The sequence below is a fragment of the Theobroma umbraticum genome, unplaced genomic scaffold (genome assembly GCF_002168275.2).
Source record: "Theobroma umbraticum cultivar Fairchild unplaced genomic scaffold, ASM216827v3 scaffold_50.0, whole genome shotgun sequence".
NCBI classification, from domain to species: Eukaryota; Viridiplantae; Streptophyta; class Magnoliopsida; order Malvales; family Malvaceae; genus Theobroma; species Theobroma umbraticum.
The window spans coordinates 6,767,744-6,786,409 of NW_018397261.1; the positions used below are offsets into that span (position 1 = coordinate 6,767,744).

At 37.6% G+C, this 18,666-nt stretch overlaps 4 protein-coding genes and 1 non-coding gene across 12 annotated transcripts; 4 read left to right on the forward strand and 1 right to left on the reverse strand.

Annotated features, from left to right (window-relative positions):
- Positions 1–2,622: 2,622 nt before the first annotated feature.
- Positions 2,623–5,564, forward strand: LOC110417463 (endoglucanase 24-like). Its single transcript, XM_021429813.2, has 4 exons — positions 2,623–3,215; positions 4,084–4,383; positions 4,470–4,631; positions 4,736–5,564. The coding sequence occupies exons 1-4, from the start codon at positions 2,790–2,792 to the stop codon at positions 5,342–5,344; spliced, it is 1,497 nt and encodes a 498-aa protein (XP_021285488.1). The 5' UTR covers positions 2,623–2,789; the 3' UTR covers positions 5,345–5,564.
- A 3,362-nt stretch (positions 5,565–8,926) lies between these two features.
- On the forward strand, positions 8,927–8,999 carry TRNAE-CUC (transfer RNA glutamic acid (anticodon CUC)). Its single transcript has one exon. It is a non-coding gene; the product is annotated as a tRNA-Glu (tRNA).
- Positions 9,000–9,118: 119 nt separating this feature from the next.
- Positions 9,119–11,142, forward strand: LOC110418229 (uncharacterized). 2 transcript variants are annotated; one of them, XM_089783843.1, is made up of 2 exons: positions 9,119–9,237; positions 10,264–11,142. In XM_089783843.1, the coding sequence occupies exon 2, from the start codon at positions 10,266–10,268 to the stop codon at positions 11,013–11,015; it is 750 nt and encodes a 249-aa protein (XP_089639969.1). In that variant the 5' UTR covers positions 9,119–9,237; positions 10,264–10,265; the 3' UTR covers positions 11,016–11,142. The 2 variants fall into 2 exon arrangements, with proteins under 2 accessions (XP_089639969.1, XP_021286571.1); XM_021430896.1 differs by having other exon boundaries at positions 9,125–9,237; positions 10,256–11,142.
- A 969-nt stretch (positions 11,143–12,111) lies between these two features.
- LOC110417576 (fructose-bisphosphate aldolase 1, chloroplastic) lies at positions 12,112–14,537 on the forward strand. The gene is made up of 6 exons (XM_021429992.1): positions 12,112–12,402; positions 12,880–13,149; positions 13,271–13,380; positions 13,484–13,574; positions 13,659–13,928; positions 14,036–14,537. Exons 1-6 carry the CDS (start codon positions 12,226–12,228, stop codon positions 14,312–14,314), a joined length of 1,197 nt encoding a protein of 398 aa, XP_021285667.1. The 5' UTR covers positions 12,112–12,225; the 3' UTR covers positions 14,315–14,537.
- A 179-nt stretch (positions 14,538–14,716) lies between these two features.
- LOC110417577 (B-box zinc finger protein 19) lies at positions 14,717–18,634 on the reverse strand. 7 transcript variants are annotated; one of them, XM_021429995.2, is made up of 7 exons: positions 18,407–18,632; positions 18,086–18,258; positions 17,507–17,603; positions 17,279–17,394; positions 16,937–17,179; positions 16,715–16,802; positions 14,717–15,512 (listed from the first exon to the last, which is right to left on the reverse strand). In XM_021429995.2, the coding sequence occupies exons 2-7, from the start codon at positions 18,176–18,178 to the stop codon at positions 15,499–15,501; spliced, it is 651 nt and encodes a 216-aa protein (XP_021285670.1). In that variant the 5' UTR covers positions 18,179–18,258; positions 18,407–18,632; the 3' UTR covers positions 14,717–15,498. The 7 variants fall into 7 exon arrangements, with proteins under 7 accessions (XP_021285670.1, XP_021285668.1, XP_021285671.1 ...); XM_021429993.2 differs by having other exon boundaries at positions 16,715–16,833; XM_021429996.2 differs by having other exon boundaries at positions 16,715–16,809; positions 18,407–18,629.
- Positions 18,635–18,666: the final 32 nt, after the last annotated feature.

Genomic DNA, 18,666 nt, shown 5'->3' on the forward strand with positions numbered 1-18,666 from the left:
TTTAATAATTAAATTACGTAATAATTTGTAGTCAAATATTTGACTTAAAAGTCTATACATGTATTATTTAAACTTGATTCAAATAATTTTTTTTTGAATAAAAATTATTTCCATATTATAACATAAGTATTAAATTAACCCAAAAAGAAGTTTAAATACAAAAAAAAAAAAGCGAAGTTTAAACATGAAACGTCTTTCAATTTAATTCTTACAATCAATGAAACCCATAAAAATCTATTTTTAGCTATTTAACTTTTATGTGATGAAAAGTAATCACGTGACTCACTTAATTTAACATGTTAACCGTTATTCGTTGTGAAATATAAATGGTCGCATGACGAATAAGCCAACAAGAAAATCCAATGTGCCTCATCCCATCTTCGACCAGAAAATTTATTCATTTTTATAGACATATACTGTTCAATAATTTGTTAAATTTTAAAAAATAAAATAAAAATATCTTACAACAATAATTAATTCAAATTTTATTTATAAATAAAAATATTATATATCAATTAATAAATTAAATATTTAAATATTAATACGTTATTTATGTCCATTTTTTTTTTAATATTTATGATTCCTTGACGAAGGCCAACGAGCTCAACAAGTCATATTACCTGAAGAGAAGGGTAAAGAACAGCTTAGATAAAAACAGTTGGAATAAGCCCATTCTCTTTGCTTCATACAGAGGCAACGCTCATTCGCCCCCACCAAAACAAGTATGGCGGAAAGCAGAATAAAGTTTCCTGGTAGCATTAAATTATTTGTTAATGCTTATTCATCTGGAAAACCGCCCAACCACCAACTTTGATATCTCCTCCGTGACAGTCAAGAAACACCGATGCAAATTTTTCATGTGATTTATATCATGTTACCCTCCACAAGAAAACATGTCTCTCTTTATACTTTGAATGATTACTTTGATTGGCTACCAAAATTAACTTGTCTAGCCTTTTGATTTCCATCACTTCAAGGCAAAATTCGCTTGTCCAAATCGTCAATCGCTTGTCATACGACTCCCACCCAAAAAAAAAAAGAGAAGATGTTATGAATTATAATGGCACAGACTGACATACACTACTCCATTTCTTAGGATTTCTTATCAGCTTTTGTGACTACAAAATGGTGGGAACATTTTGGGAGTTTAAGCAAATTTCCGCTGCCCAACACTTTTACTTTTGTCAAGCTATCGTCTATATTCAAATTTATTCCTACCCATCAATATTATTGTGTCTAATTATTCTCAATTCTGAGTTATCTAATCCACTAGAATGTAAATTTTGTTGAAAGAAAAGCAATGAAAGAAAAGCAATAAAAATTGGTGGGTTCAAAGCACCAGCACCGCCCCTTTTGGCCATCTTTAGGCAGGGGATAGGAATATTTCTACCTCTTTTTGTCTACACCCTCCTTACATAGTCGGATACCCACTAGCCTATCGAAATTCAAAGACGCAGTCGAAATTTTTATTATCTTATAAACAGTGTTCGGCTCCACGCTCACTTAATCCTCGTATCCACCACACAGAGAAATGACCATAAGCTGTGTTTGGTTGCTTTTATTTCCAATTGCAATATAAAATTGCCTGCAATCAAATGCTGTTTTAATTGCAATTAATATATGAAAAATAATTCATTAAATTATTTAAAAATGTAACTAAAAATATATAAACTTGAATAAATATAATAAAAAAATAAAAATTTATGTACATTTTTTAAAATAATTCAAAAGTTTTTTTAGATATTAATATATCATTCTACCTAAAGGGCCAACAATTGAAATTTATGTTAGCCAATTAACATAAACAAATTGATTTTGATGGGCTAGCTGCTTATATTATGAACATATATATTAGATATATCAAAGCAATTATACTATATAGCACTTAAATTTTGAGTATGAACCAGCTTACATTAAAGTTGTTCATTTGTTTAGATAAACAAACAGCCATAGTTCGAGTAATTTCTCATAGTTACATGATGTGATTAGTATTAATTTCAATCTCAAGTTAATTGTTTTCTTCATTTTCAATTTTTTATTCTTTAATTAATTTTTATTTTTCTTTCTATTCACTTTAAAATCATTAAAATTTTAACAGTAAGTTAAGGTTTGTATTTGATACAATATTTATTACTAGCATTTAACTGCAAAATGTCATCCCATAAATGTATAAATAGAAAAGTTAAAATCTCTCAAAATAAATATTTTTAAAATTATAAATATTTATTTTTTAAAAATTCCTAATTTTAAATTTATTTATTAATTAGGTGATAATATTTAAAGTGATATTATAATCAAATACAAATCTATAAATTAATTGTACAAGATCGATTCAAGAAAGGAAGCTTGCCCGTCTCTTATAATCCAGAAATTAAAGCTGATGAAATGTGCAACGTGGCAGAGCCGCCAAACTCGGCCTTAAACTGTCCCACTTCCTGACCCATAAAGCGCTCGAGTGTTACAAACAGCCTTCAATCTGAGAGTAGAAAAGTTAATAATCCCCGTTTCGGCTTCGGAAATTAAACCGAAGGGACCCCAGGACAAAACGACCCTCCATCCTGGTCTCCTGTGTCGCTTTGCCTCGGCCTTTTTTAGCTTGCAAGCAAATTGTTCACTCAAGTTTGTGATGCATGTGAAGTTCACAGACACAACCCAAATCAGTGTCGGCGCTTCTACGCTTTCCCTCACTCACACTCTCGCTCGTGACTTTCCCTAAATCTTCTTCCTGCTAATAGTGATCATATTTCCTGATATAAAAACGAAACCAAACGGAACCCCCACTCGAAGCCATGAAACTCTCTTCTCTGCTTCATCAACTTTTTCTCTTCATTTCGCTTATTCTTTTTCCGGGATTCCCTTTGGTTCATTCCAGCTACCATGACTACTCTGACGCATTGTCCAAATCAATTCTGTTTTTTGAGGGGCAACGTTCGGGTTTCTTGCCACAAAACCAACGTATGGGATGGAGGGCTAATTCAGGATTGAGCGACGGTTGGATGTATAACACTGACTTAACCGGCGGATACTACGACGCCGGTGACAATGTTAAATTCGGGTTCCCTATGGCTTTCACGACGACAATGTTGGCCTGGAGCGCGATTGAGTTCGGAGATTTAATGCCGCCGAATGAGCTGAGAAATGCTCTGGTGGCGATCCGTTGGGCCACTGATTATTTGCTGAAAACTGTCTCTCAGCCTAACCGGATTTTCGTTCAGGTAAAATCCGATGTTACTTTTAGTAATGGTACTCGTTTTTCTTTTTTTTTTTTGTGATTTTCTGCATTGGGTAGGGGCAATTTGGAAACTCGAGTTCATTGCTCTTGGCTTTCAGTTGAACTAATCCGTGACTGGGTAAAGCGTGGCTGGTGGCTCTAGTCCATGGTTGTCGTTTTCTAACCAATTTTGCTCTGAAAATCTTACTTTTGCCTCTTGGGTTGCGCATTTAGCAGTGCCACCTGCTCTTGAAATCTTAGATGTGAATGGGAGCTGGTAAAACAAAAGAGAAACCAGAGCAAAGGTCGCTAAATGAATAGTAATCTAATTCAATTCATTAATCCAAATCCAATAACAAACCAATTTGTTTGTTTTCTGTCTTAAGTCAGCTTTCACTCCCTAAATCAAAGACTGAAAGTAACAGGGCATGTTTGTTTACTGTTAATAGAAAAACTAATGCTTATTTTTATAGTGTTAAAACGAGTGTAATTAAGGTTTGACGCTTGTTGGTGCGGTCACGTGCGTGACTGTTTTGTTTATAACTCAAAGCATTCTTGTGCTTAAGAAACTTATTTAATAGTAAACAAATTTCAACTTCTTGTTTAATATTTGATGCTGGGGTGGACCAATTTTCTCTTCTGGCACACTAACTACTCATGTAAAGGTGGAATCTGGACCATATTTTTTTCTTCTTAAAGTCCTTGAATTGCATGGGTCAAGTTACTGTCCCTATCGTCCTTTGTGTTCCACATGGATAGGATATGTCTCTACTCCTCGTTTGATCTCCCCACGCGCCCAACTTGCACGCAATGTACAGTTCCCATGGTCTGGGTGTTTAATTATCTTCCTACTGCTACTTACTGTTGGTTAGGTTGGGGATCCAAATATAGACCATAGCTGTTGGGAGAGGCCAGAAGATATGGACACGGCCAGGACCGTTTACGCCGTCGATGCACCGAATCCAGCTTCTGATGTGGCAGCCGAGACGGCAGCAGCTCTGGCAGCTTCGTCCATGGCGTTCAGATCAGTAGACCCAGGATATGCCGAAACGTTGTTACACAATGCTGTTCAGATTTTCCAATTTGCTGACAATTTTAGAGGTGCTTATAGTGACAACTCAAATATAAGGGACGGGGTGTGCCCTTTTTACTGTGACTTTAGCGGGTATCAAGTAAGTAAAATACTGAGATAGAAGTGGCTTAAGAATATTATTTTTTGGTTTCATTTAATTTGATTGGGCTGTGTGTGTGTGGATAGGATGAATTGCTTTGGGGAGCAGCATGGTTAAGGAGGGCCTCTCAAGACAACTCTTACCTTAATTACATAGAAAACAATGGCAAAACCCTTGGTGCCGATGACAATATTAATGAATTTGGGTGGGACAACAAGCACGCTGGTCTAAACGTTCTTGTCTCCAAGGTCAAGGCTTAGCTCGTTTAATTTCCCGAATACAAACCCTACCTTCCCAAGCATTTAATTGGTAAAAACTGTGATATTGACTTTGGTCGTCCCTGTTTTTTCAGGAAGTGCTAGAAGGAAATATGTACTCTCTACAATCATACAAAGCCTCGGCTGATAGCTTCATGTGCACATTAATTCCAGACTCATCATCATCCCACATTGAGTACACCCCTGGCGGCCTCATCTACAAACCTGGCGGCAGCAACTTGCAACATGCGACAACCATTTCATTCCTCCTCCTCGTTTATGCTAATTACCTCGCTCGCACTTCACAAACAGTCAACTGTGGGAACCTGATGGCTGGCCCGGGTTCTCTTCGGATGCAGGCCAAGAAGCAAGTCGATTACATTCTAGGTGATAATCCAATGGGATTGTCGTACATGGTTGGTTATAGCAACTATTTCCCCCAAAGGATTCATCATCGTGGCTCCTCCTTACCATCCGTAAAGGATCATCCTGGATTCATCGCTTGCAAGGAGGGTTCGATTTATTTTAATTCAACCAATCCTAACCCAAATGTCTTGGTTGGTGCTATAGTGGGAGGACCTGGAGAAGATGACGTTTATGTAGACGATAGAGCTGATTTTAGGAAGTCAGAGCCGACTACCTACATTAATGCACCATTTGTTGGTGTATTAGCCTATTTTGCAGCTAATCCCAATCCTAGCTAGCCCGAAAGCAACTTGCTCTGTACATAGTCAATGATTTTTTTTTTGGTAATTTTAAAGTAGGAAAAGGTGTCTCTCATCTTGAGTGAAGCAAAAGAGGCAGAGGCCAGTCAGTTCATGAAATTTTTTAAATACCGAATCACGAGAACTCCTTGTGACTTTTTAGAAAGAAAGAGAATTAAAGATCTTTTTTCCAAATTAAAGGAGTAAAATCCTAGTATGCCTTCAAAGTTTGATAAATCAAACTATTTTTTTCTCTATTTCTTTTCATAAATTAGCATTAAATTAATGTTAGCATTGTATGCTTCATATAGGCAATTAGAAATGGGATGCTTACCAAGTAAAAGAATAATTTATCTTTTTCTTTATAAATGAAATTAATTTACTTTTTTTTTCCTTTTTCTTTCTCTTTGTCAAATAAAAGACCAAGCTCTGAAGATTCTTTTATAATCACGAGATTACACCAAATTTGATGCTTCATAAAAAATTACAATTCTACCAAGTTTGACTGCAGGCAAGCCTAGTAAACTGTACAGTGCTAATTAAGTTGGATATAGTGGATGACCCAGATCCCAATTTCAACTTAACCTAGTTATGATCTAAATAAAATAAAAAGGGTCTAAATACAGCTAAATTTTCTGAACAATTAATAAGCCAAATGGTTCAAAAAAAAAAAAAAACCCACCCAAAACATTATAACTTTCTGTCTTTTTTATTTGAGTAGGAACTAGGGACCCCAACTGTTACAAAAACCAATAATTGTACAGCTCCCGCACAAATGCCATTGCCAACCTTACAGTCTCTCTTTTATTGCCTTTTGCTTTTTCCTTGATTCATTATCAATTAAATGTGACAGGAAATGTAATTTATATATTGAAAATTAATTAATTCTGAAGATATAATAAATTATGTCAAAAATTAATTACAAAAAGAAAACGGAAAAAAAAAAACAGCGACAACATTTGAACTAACACTATCTCATTACATAAAAGACTCCAATGAACCAGCAAATCTTCCTCATCCAAAACAGCAGTTGGGGCATTGATTTTATGTGACACGTACCATAATTTAAGTGCAATCACAGACAGTTACCCCCGGCCCCCATTCATATTTTGTATAGTCACCCAAAATATTAAATGGTCTCACGGTCATCGATCCTCGCCGGCGACCCACCGTATAGATCCGTACTCTAGGGCGGCATTCTTGCCTTCCTCATTATTATCTCACTTTTATTGGTGGCTTAGGCTAATTATGAGCCGATCACCAGCCGTTAAACGACATGTGGTTGTTTTGAAGTACCTGTGACGATGTAACCTGATATTTTTCATGTATTGTAGTAAAAAAAGTTTACATTAATGTGATGTGTTGGTAGGGCACAATCTTAGGATGCCCCTGCTTGTTATGTTATGCATATTGTCTTGTATGTATATTCCAAGTGAAGAATATGCCTTAGGGGACAAGTTCGAATAATGGTGCCATGCCATCTGACTCTATTGTCATGATTAAGTTTAAAACTGTTGATTAACATTCTTTGTTCGATTCATCATCTAAAATATTAGCTGCTCAATGATGAGTAGCAACAAGAAACATGTGAGCTATATACAATACATAATCGCATGCCATTAATGACTAATGGCATATATGCCTGTAGACTCACAGGGACACACTGCTCGCTGATCAGACGCTAGATCGCATGTTGTTCTGACTAATTATAACATCTTCTTCTTTATTTTGTGGATAAAATATTGGTCACGTGAAGCAGTTACAAATATTCATTATTGAATCAAATTCTGTATTTATTTGAGAATATATATGTCTTGTTTAGCAAATTGATATCATTAGAATTTAGAAGACTGGAAAGATTGAAAGGATGGTAATGAAGATGTGACAAGATACTATTAAGGATGGCAGTTCCTGGTGTATGGGCTTCATGATGTTTATAAATTTCCAACACAAAGGTCCGTGGATGTGCATCTACAGGGAAAGCCTAGCCTACTAAACTCTGGCCCATGGTCTTCAGTGGATATATCCGGTTCGATTTGGTAGGGCTCAAGCTGGTTCGTGATTCATCGATGACAGAAGAACATCTTGTGGCTTTTTCCCTCCCTCTCTCTCTGCCCTCCTTTCTTTTCCTTTTGGTGCCAAACCAAAGGCAATACTTAAGATTTTCCGATGGGCAAAATGAATGCGAAGTACATTTTGATTAAAAGAAAAAGAAGGAGTATTCCATTTACATTACTTTTCAATTATGGTACATTGGATTAGGTCAATTGTTGCCTTGTCAGCCTAAAAGAATATAACATTAAGAGTTATCAAAGCACCATTAAATAGTGAAAATTTTGCCACTTAGTCCCCATGTTAAGCGAAGTCTCTTCCATTAACAATTCTTGTAGTACCAACTAACCTTAGTCTAATAGCCTCCTTAATGTTGTTAATGAGCTCATATGTTGTTCTCTACGTACTTTCCCTTGTGCAGCTTATCATTCCTCTGCAAAGATAGTGTCACGGGGTCATTACTCTCTCCCCCATAAACGCCCTTATGGGGGTGTGCAACACACCCGCTTATAAAGAGCCCAAGACCTCCCATTCCTGTCCGATGTGGGATAGAGCACTTTCCTCATGACACTCTCTCCCACCCGATTCCGGCAACGTCCTCGTTGCCGTCGGCCACCTTGCCTACCTTGAGTCTCCCTGGACCCGGCGCTTTGGAGTGAGTCAGACGAGGTCCGATCCGCTCTGATACCACTTGTCACGGGGTCATTACTTTCTCCCCCATAAACGCGCTTATGGGGATGTGCAGCACACCCGCTTATAAAGAGCCCAGGACCTCCCGTTCCTGTCCGATGTGGGATAGAAGCACTTTCCTCATGACAATAGTCCGAAGATGATCGAGATAAATGCCTTCCTCTTTAGTTTGTGTTGTGCTTAAGCAAATTCACTACTCCGATCTCCAACACCTATGGTCAAGTTAGAAGCTGTATGGCATTTTCCCAAACTTACTGTAAGAGCAACAAAAAAATAAATAGTCTTTTGTTTTCTCCACATTACCATATAGAGAACAGACTGTTAAGTATTAAGTATAAGAAACTCTGTAAAAGACTTCTGTTAAATAGTTCAAAAACAGGAACAAACAGAGGTTTTTCAAACTAAACTTCCTCATCACCATTCTTCATTCACTAACATGGTATATACAAAGACCTTGATAGGAGATGAGATTACACAAATTACACTTGTTCATATAGATATTACAAGTGTTAACTATGAAAGGTTAAAAAGCATGCAAAATTTCACCTAATATGCCACCCCATTAATGCAAACACGTCTCCAAAATTCAACCTAGAAGTCAACCGTGACACAAGTGATTCATTACCAAAATATAATGCAAGTATTATCAAAAACACAGACAACATCAATCATATACCAAGTTTTAATCTTTCCTTTAGCAGAGAGCTTACCAATAATAGCCATCCAGGCTAAGATGGCATGTTATTAGTAAATAGTAACGATGGGTTTATTCCTAGAGGAAGGCACATCATTAGTAAGTGTAAAACAGTTTTAATCTTTAAACCTGCATTCCTCACAATATCCGTTGTAGTCTAGTTGGTTAGGATACTCGGCTCTCACCCGAGAGACCCGGGTTCAAGTCCCGGCAACGGAACTTAATTTTTCTCCCCGGCAACACAATATCCTTTTTATTCAACTTGACTCAAAACAGTGTCGTTTTCGATCCCCTTCCTAAAAGGCTTGAAAGCTCTTTATTCTTTTCAAGTTGCCTTGCTGAAACGCCACGTTTACTCCATTCCCTCAGACTCAAGTCTTCTCCGTTCTTCTCAAGTCCTCAGCAAAGGTGGCCCACTTTTCGTATCCTGCAAATTGAAAACCCTAATTTCAATTGGGTATGTAGATTTCTCCGCCCTAAAACTTTCTCTCTTGTGAAGTTACAATATTTCCCCATTTGATCAAAGTATTGAACTTCGAGTTTCCATGTATTGCATTACGGTTTATGTTTATAATGGCTCTTTAAACTTTTTAATTAATTTTTGCCTTTCATCCCCATCAATTACGGCTTTACTACGAGGCCTTGATTTATGCTCCACTTTCAGAAACCAAAAAAGATTGTCAATTTATATGGAAAAAAACCGTTAATTTAATTATGCATCATTTTAAGTGGTTGCTGTTAGTGTAACTTATTTGATTGCTAATTCATACATCAGTTTTGTCCTTTTTGTTTTAATTTCAGCATTATTTATCAATTTAAGTTAAGGTGTAGTGGCTGATGTGAAAAGTTGCTTGACTAATATAATTTTCTGCTCTTAAATATTGTTATTTGAATTATGCTTTTTGTTCTTGGCCCAAAAAATGAAATAGAATAAAAGCTTTTTGGTGGAACTTGTGTTGTTCTGATGAGGGCATTATTATTATGAATTTGCTTGGTTACTATGTGGCAAGGATTTGTTTAGAGAAGATTGCTGCAATGTTCTATGATCTGCTAATTTGATTAGTTGAAATCAAACTTAAACTTCAGATTGCAATATTCAACAAGCGTGTGTGCTGCTTCCTTAGTTGACCTGGATTGTTTTTTATTTCTAAATTGTCTATCTGGAGAATGCTTTAGATGAAAATTAAAAGAGGGGAGTTGGTTTTGTGGTTTTCAGCGATTTATAGTTATATGTATACTACAGGATGAGTATATGTCTATCTGATGCCAAATTTTTTTTTTCTGGTAGTATACCTATCCATAAAACCTGGTTAGCTTATTTGGTTGTCTGATGTGTAAATTTCAATGTTTGCCGAGTGAAAGCATCATAGTTGTTCTATGTTATGGTCCTGAAGGAAGTATATTTTGTTTGATGAAGTTTTATGATGTGTAGCCTTGTCTTTTTTTTGCCTGTTATTGACTTTGTTTGCTATAAGTTTTGTAGCAATGGATGTAGAAGATGATACAAGAGAAGGCTCTGTTTCCTCTGTTATTCTTGAGTCTTTGGAATCTACCCAGAAGGGAGATAAGCTTTCTGCTGAGGATTTGGCTTGGGTTGACTCTTGTCTGATTTCAGATACTGAAATTTTGGAAAGAAACTGGACCTCCTTCAAAGATGTTTTGCTGGAGATCATTGGTGATCAACCTGAGTCACTCGACTCTTCTGCAACTGGAAGTGATGGTTTTGTTGGAGGAACTGAAATCAAGATACTTCCTTCCATGGATGAGGCAGAGACTGCCAAATACTCAAGGAGAACTGATGATGATCTTGTTGTCATTCCAATTAATGGAGACAATGAAACAAACACCGATGGTGATCCAATCAAAAGGACTGCTTTTCTGTCCCGAGTACTTCAGGAAGACTCCAATGAAACGTTTCGGGGAGATCCTTTCCTGCCTACCTACAATGAAGATGAGAGAAGGGGTGAAGCTATTGATTTAGGACTTGAATTGAGTTTATCTGCAGATGAGACGAATTCATCAATGGTGGATATTTTCAGGGTCTGGGATTTGGACATTCCAGCTGAGGAAGATGGTCTTATTAAACAGTTGAACAAGGCTATTGCTGAGACTTCCTTTCAATCAATGCCATCAACTTTGGACGATTCAATGGCATGGAAAGACTTGAAATATGAGCCACTAGATAATTTGATTGCTAGCATTGCAGATCTATCTTTAGATAAAAGTTCTAGTTAATTTTTCTGTCCATATAAGAATCTAGTCATATACATATGTAAATTTGTTATATTGCCCCGATATATGCTGCTGTGATCTTATGACATCAACAATGAAGAATAGGCGTTTGGTCCTTTCATCAGCTTAAGATGGTCCTTTTGTTTTGCATAGGATTTGAAAGAGACAATGCGTTCAAGTAGAATTGCTAGTAATTTGAACCCCGACTTTGGCTTAAGCCCCAACATGCCTCAGACAGTTAGACACCAAGACAGCTTAGTTGATTTTATTTTAGCCTGGCACCGCCACATTTCCAGGCCACCTTCTGCATTAAGAATCGACAGGCAGAGCATTAACTTGGAATTTGTTAGACATCTCAAAGCAGTAGCATTTCCCTGTTTTCTTAGAATTAAACCCAGTTTTCTTTAACAGGCTCGAGCTCTGACCACAGTGTGGGGTATTGATTAGGTCTGCACAAATAATGGCCGGCATTCCAACCGCAAGGAGACATATTGCTAAGCAAAATGGTTCTAACTTCTCAGTGCAATAAAGCAAAACAATCATTTTGGTGAATCTTAACCACAGATCATATCCTTTTCCCATCAGCCACATGTACGCCAAATGATGGTGTCAACAAGATCAATGGCCCACCTGATGATACGGATTCTCCGTGGTCTACATGGCATTGAAAAATTTCAATGGACAAGATGACTTGGCATTCTGTCAACCGTCCGACATGGGGTTCACGATTCATCAAACCCCTAAAAACTTAAAACCATGGCCATTAATCTGAACAAAATTAGAACCTCATGTTCACTTCCCGGAGGATTCTCTGAAACAAACTCTAATTTGGACGTGAAACATAGTGAATGTGATGCATTTGTCTATACCCTAATGACATTACAAGAGAAAAAAATCTGGGGTATTTCAAGCCCTTTTAATTTCTAAACATATTCTTTTACGAGGCGGGTATAACACCATCCATATCAGCCAGGCATGCAGCCTGCCAAATGTGCAAGATTATCATCCACATGGTGGCACGAGATTGGCCGATGCATGACAGCCTCAAATGTGACATCCCATAACAATAAACTGCACAACTATATATACAGTGAGTGAGACTTGCATGTGTGGTAAAGAAGCCCCAAGCTAAGAGGAGATAAGGTTAGAGTGAAGCCCGTTATAGGCTTAAGCGGTTAGCCTCCATCAAAGCGAACGAAAAAGAGAGAAAGAAATGGCATCAGCTTCCGCAACTCTCCTCAAGTCTTCTCCTATCCTTGACAAGTCCGAGTGGGTTAAGGGCCAAAACCTCCGCCAGCCTTCAGTTTCTGTTGTCAGATGCTACCCCACCGCCCCATCAGCCCTCACCGTCCGTGCCAGTTCCTACGCTGATGAGCTTATTAAGACCGCGGTATGTGTACTTAATGCTACTCGACTCTTCTTATAGGATATATAAAATATTTAAGTCTTCGAGTTCGATATAGATTTAATCTTCTGAACCATCTTTTTATATATTAGCTTAGCTTAGTTTAGTTAAGCTATGCTACACTAAATTCTTAATTTGCGTCACTTTAACGTATTCCTACGATATCCTTATATATGAATATGATAAGTTTATTAAAAAGACAAGATATTCACGTGAGACACGTATCTCTGTCCGACACTTTAATCTTGAACCCATGTAAGAATAGTTTATAAGTGCAACTGCTCACTCTAATAAGTCACCAATCCTGTTAAAGAGATTGTCAGTAAAATAAAGTAATCTCTGTAGTTTCTGGATGGTTTAATTTTATTGATTAGATTATATTGCTACATTAGTGAATGAGTTTCTGAACTATGTAGGACACACCATTTGACGTGCATTTTCCTTTCTTTCCTCTGGATGTAGAAAACCATTGCATCCCCAGGCCGTGGTATTTTGGCCATGGACGAATCAAATGCTACATGTGGGAAGCGACTTGCCTCAATCGGTCTAGAGAACACTGAGGCTAACCGCCAAGCATACCGTACGCTTCTGGTGTCAGCCCCTGGCCTCGGCGAGTACATCTCTGGAGCTATCCTTTTCGAGGAGACTCTCTACCAATCTACCACCGATGGAAAAAAGATGGTTGATGTTCTTGTTGAGCAAAACATTGTCCCTGGTATCAAAGTCGACAAGGTAAAGCCAAACCCGATAACCTTATAGCAATTTACGCATACAGATGATGTTTAAGGAGGCAATGGAATGTTGTTTGATCAGAATTTCACCAACACTTGTAATCCGATGATGATAAATACAGGGTTTGGTACCCCTCCCTGGTTCCAACAACGAGTCCTGGTGCCAAGGCCTTGACGGTCTTTCCTCCCGCACAGCTGCCTACTACCAGCAGGGTGCTCGTTTCGCCAAATGGTACTCCCATTTTTTTGATAAATTCTCACTCATATTAGATAGTGTTAAAAAGAAGAAAAAAAAAATCAATCTTGTATAACACTAGCCTTTTTTGATTGGCCAGGCGTACTGTTGTGAGCATTCCCAACGGCCCATCTGCCTTGGCAGTTAAAGAAGCAGCTTGGGGTCTTGCCCGCTATGCCGCCATTTCTCAAGTAAGTCGAGAGATGAGAATTTTTCTATATCACAGTGTGCTTGTGAATTGTTACTGAGAAATTTTTGCTGCTTTGTGTTTGCAGGACAGCGGATTGGTCCCAATTGTGGAGCCAGAAATCTTGCTTGATGGTGATCATGGAATCGACAGGACTTTCGAAGTAGCCAAGAAGGTTTGGGCTGAGGTTTTCTTCTACCTTGCTGAGAACAATGTCATGTTTGAGGGTATCCTCCTCAAGCCCAGCATGGTCACTCCTGGAGCAGAATGCAAGGACAAGGCCACCCCTCAGCAAGTTGCTGACTACACCCTCAAGCTCCTCCACAGGAGAATCCCCCCAGCTGTCCCTGGAATCATGGTACATTTCTTTACAACCATTGTGATCTAATCAAGAATTTGCTTGGTGTAAATTAGTAAATCCAGTACTAATGGTTTACAAACCCTTTCTGTTTTTCTGCTGTGCAGTTCTTGTCTGGCGGACAATCTGAGGTTGAAGCCACCCTCAACTTGAACGCAATGAACCAGTCTCCCAACCCATGGCACGTCTCATTCTCTTATGCCAGAGCTCTCCAGAACACTTGCTTGAAGACATGGGGAGGCAGACCCGAGAATGTTAAGGCCGCTCAGGAGGTACTTCTTGTCCGTGCCAAGGCCAACTCACTTGCTCAGCTTGGCAAATACACTGGTGAGGGAGAATCAGAGGAGGCCAAGAAAGGAATGTTTGTCAAGGGCTACGTCTACTAAGCTGCAGAAGAGATAATAAATGCTTGAAGATGAAGGAGATAAACCGGATCTAGCTAGTTTCTCTCAAATGTGTTAATGGTTTTATAGCCCTGGAGACTATTTTTGTTCTTGATTACATGTACTTTAGCCACTCAATAAACTTCTTGCTGATGAGATTAGTTAGTGTGTACTTATGTATGCATCATCACATACTAAAATGCTAGAATGTGCATTTTGAGCTCCAGTATTTGTGTCTACTCTGATTCCTGCATTATCGATTTCTCATCCTGCATGACGCTGTTTGCTACAGTTATACCGCAATCCACCTCAATAAACATGCTCTGCAGATGCAGCCCTGCTCTTCTGGTAATAAATCATGCCCACTTTTTGGTTTGTCTTAAAAATTAGTACTGGGTCCAAGCAAACAGAAAATGAAGAATAATTGCCTATGCTCTTCATTCCATCAAAAAGAAAAAGGAAAAAGCTAGAATGATTAATGAATTCGATAGAAGATGCTGATCTTACACTTTGCTTCTCACAATATCGCGAACACCTTTTTGGATTCCAACACATCAGAAATTGGAGGAGACAAGGAGGAAACAAGTGGTTCATAGGATTTCAATCCATACTCTGATTGCATTTAATTGTCATGTCTAAATACTAGCAATAAGTTTTATCTGCCAGTCTTAACTTAAATCCGTAATCAAAACTAATAATATCACCATTTTCAGCTGGTGTTTTCTGAGGCAAAACAGAACTTCTTGACAATGGAACTGAACCAAAGGTTAATTCCTTAGTATGACCACCTGCCGCCCTTCGTTTGTTCTGCTTTTCATCACCAACGCAAAGAAATTCACAAGAAGCAAGTGAAGTGAAAAGTTTCACCTTAGTTCTTCGTAAATTTTTTTTGACGTAAAATTTTGATGGCGGCTTGTCTTTCTGATCGCCAGCAACAATGTTGATGGAAATTTTTAATTGAAAAGGACATTAACAGGGGTGTATACTTCCATTGGCACAAATAAAAACGTCACAACTTCACTACTCAGTTAGGCAAGAATCTTTGATTTTGGTACATGGGTAAAAATTATCTTCAATAGTTTTCATTTTTGCGCAAGGAATGGCACAGACAGAAGCCTAACCCATGGGGAAGGAAGATATATCTGACAAGGACCGCAAGCCGTCAATAAATACACAGATGTGAGAGATCATTCAGCAACATCTGCAACCAAAAAGTGATGGACACATTTATTAGACAAGAAAAACAATCATCCATGGAGTGGAAAACAAGGGTTTTGCGTGTGTGTGGATTTGGAGGGAAATGTATTACAAATCAAATACTTGGTTAAACAACTATAATTTACTAAGAAAATGAGCTAGTAAATGTGGTGGCCATGTAATTTACTAAGAAAATCTCAGACATGATAGCAACAAAACTTGGGATGTGAAACTGTATCAGTGGATGGAAGTTAGAGGTTGAGAGGTACCACAGATGCTCTGTAGCATGGAAAGTTCTAGCTACAAAACATTCTTTTTTTTTTTTCCAGCAAACTATTGTCCTTGCCGCTGATAATAATAGTAGTATAAATTTACGCAATCAGAAGACAACATGTTACCATCATTTGGCTTCCAAAGTTATTTTTACCATGCATAAAGTTTACTTGCCCACAGAATTTTTCTTGGAAGATATTAGCACAACTTGCCCCCAAGACAAAAGCTCATTCTTATTCAATAGGTTAAAAACTCATAAACAGCTAATTGTCAATCCTTCTGTTTCTCATGTGTTTCAATAGGAAGGAACTGCTCAACAGGTCAAGCTCTACTCAGAGAAACCTTCCAACTATTTCAAATGCCACCTGAACACCAAATGTCAACTCTATCACCAGAAGGAAAAAATTTCTTGTTTCAGTTGCTTACAGGGAATGTCAAGTTACATTTACTTCCCTGCATACTCAGGATACAAGCAATGACCGACATGTTTCACATATAGAAACAGACATCAATTGGAGGAATATTCTTTTCTCTGTTCACAGTTCACATGTAGTTGACAATTCCTGAGTTCATTCAGAAAATCAGAACTCTAAGAGAACAAACCACATAATCCACCTAATATGACAAGAAATATTTCTCAAGCAATGTCTTAGCTTTAAAGATACATTCTTTTGCTTTCTTATAGTCACAGTTCATCAAAAACATAGAATGACCTGTCTGGCAATAATAAGCGATGTCATGTGAGAGGAAGCCTACCTGCTTGGGCAATTATTTGTGCCCACTTTATTTATATTAGGTCATGCATTCAAATACACAACAAGCATTTATAAATAAAGTATTGAGATTTGCACAGAAAACTGTAAAATATCATTACCAATCGTAAGCAATGCTCTTAAACAAGTAAACAGTTCAAGCTAGGGATAACAATCATACCTAGCTCACTTATCAGGCTCTCTTTTGAAGGATCCAACCGGGACCACGCTTGAAGAGTCATGATTATTGCCACTCGAAATATCCATGCCTTGCTCCTTAAACATGAAGCAGTCACTGCACTAATTAGGTTTGAAAAAAAATCTAACTACACTGCTTAACACGCAAGGTTAAGAACAAAAAGGCTAGTAAAAGAAAAGGACAGAAAATTGGGAAAATCAGTACCTGATTGGTTGAAGCTTGACCATGCGCTCGTTGGGGCTTGGCATTTAGATCAATCAATTTATTACCCTTTCCATCCCCATCAGAACTACCATCAAGCACTGGAACAGGAGAGCCTCTATGATTTTGCTGGTTCTCTCTTGCTGCAAGCTTAGGTTGCTGCTGATTCTTATCCTTCCTTACTTCGTTTCGATCAAGCGTTTGCAACCCCAGTTCGTCCAAACGACCAGGCTTATCCCCTGGAAACTACAACAAAAGGCACGAAACAAAGAAAATAAAGTTTAGCAGACTTTCTAAATTTAAAAACCAAAAAGATTAAAACCTGTCTTGTGTAGAGTAACAAACCTCAACTCTCTGCCTCAACAAGAGATATCTCCCATGGGTCCGTTTACCTCCAACATGTACAATCATATCACATTGCAGGCAAAGGGAACTACCATCCACTTCACAATAAAAGAACGCTACATACAAAAAAAAAAAAATCAATAAAATTCCAAAAAGAAAAAAAAAAAGTTTTCATAATAATTTACATTATTCAAAAAGTTTTTTCTTTTTTTTTTTTAAGTTTCATACCAGGAGCATTTTCACATATATCACAGCGTGGGACATCGCTGGGGTCAGCTAACCCAACTCTCACATGCCTACTTGCAAGCTTGTTACACATGTGAACCTGAAACCTCCCAGTAAAGTCTCCTTATTGATTTAACAAAAAAAAAAAGAAGTAAAATAAAAACACACAAAATATTAAATACTGCAGCTGAAAATTTGCGAAAAGGAATGCAATGCAACCACGCCAATCATATTTCATCAAGCAAGCACAAAAAAAAAAACTTCCTACATACATTGAAATGTAATTTACTGCTCAGATTTCGCCCTTTTTAACGCCTTCTAATTGAATTAACTACCAAAATTGAAACATAATCTAATTCTAGAGACGACATCATTGATTTCAATTCCAAAACTCAACTTTGACTCAAGAGAGCACATTCAAAGAATATATTTTTATGGAATATACAGAGTTTCAAGTCAAGTTCGAGTTAAATCAAAACTATCCGTACATCAAGTATACTTATACGGCTATACGCGAGAGTAGGCGTGTATAAATACGCAGAGATTGATTAATAATACCAATAGTAATGAAAATGAAGAGACCTTTTCGTCGCAGGAACGGCAAAGAGCGGCCTCGTCGGCGGCGCAGAAAAGGATAGCGGCGGCGCTCTCGCAGACGTCACAAACCGTTCGCATTCTAATTTTTTTTTTCTTGTTTGCTTCCCGTTTACTTCTCCTTTCTTCGCTTCGAAGGCATTCTTCCACAGAGCGAAAAACTGATCAAAAATTTTCCAAGCACGAATTCAACGATTCAGCAAATGATTTTTCATTAAAATCTAAGCAGAGAGAAACAGAGAACGATGATGAGATTGAAACGAGAGAGGATCAAATTGACAGGAAAAGGATTTTGGTAAAAGAGAGAACCTGGGGAAACAGAGAAGCAAGGACTCTTTGTTTCAAAGTCTCCGAGAGACTGCGAGGAAGAATTTGGCAAGAAACATTAAAAAAAAAAAAACAAAGCTCACTCGCTGCAGTATGTAAATCCCTCACTCGCTTCTTGTCTTCTACTTCTTTTTCTTTCTCTTTCATTTTTCAAAACTCATAAAATAAAGGATTACTCGCTAATTTTTTTGTTTACTATTTTATTTTCTATAGATAAGTATTTAAATAATCCTTTTATGTAG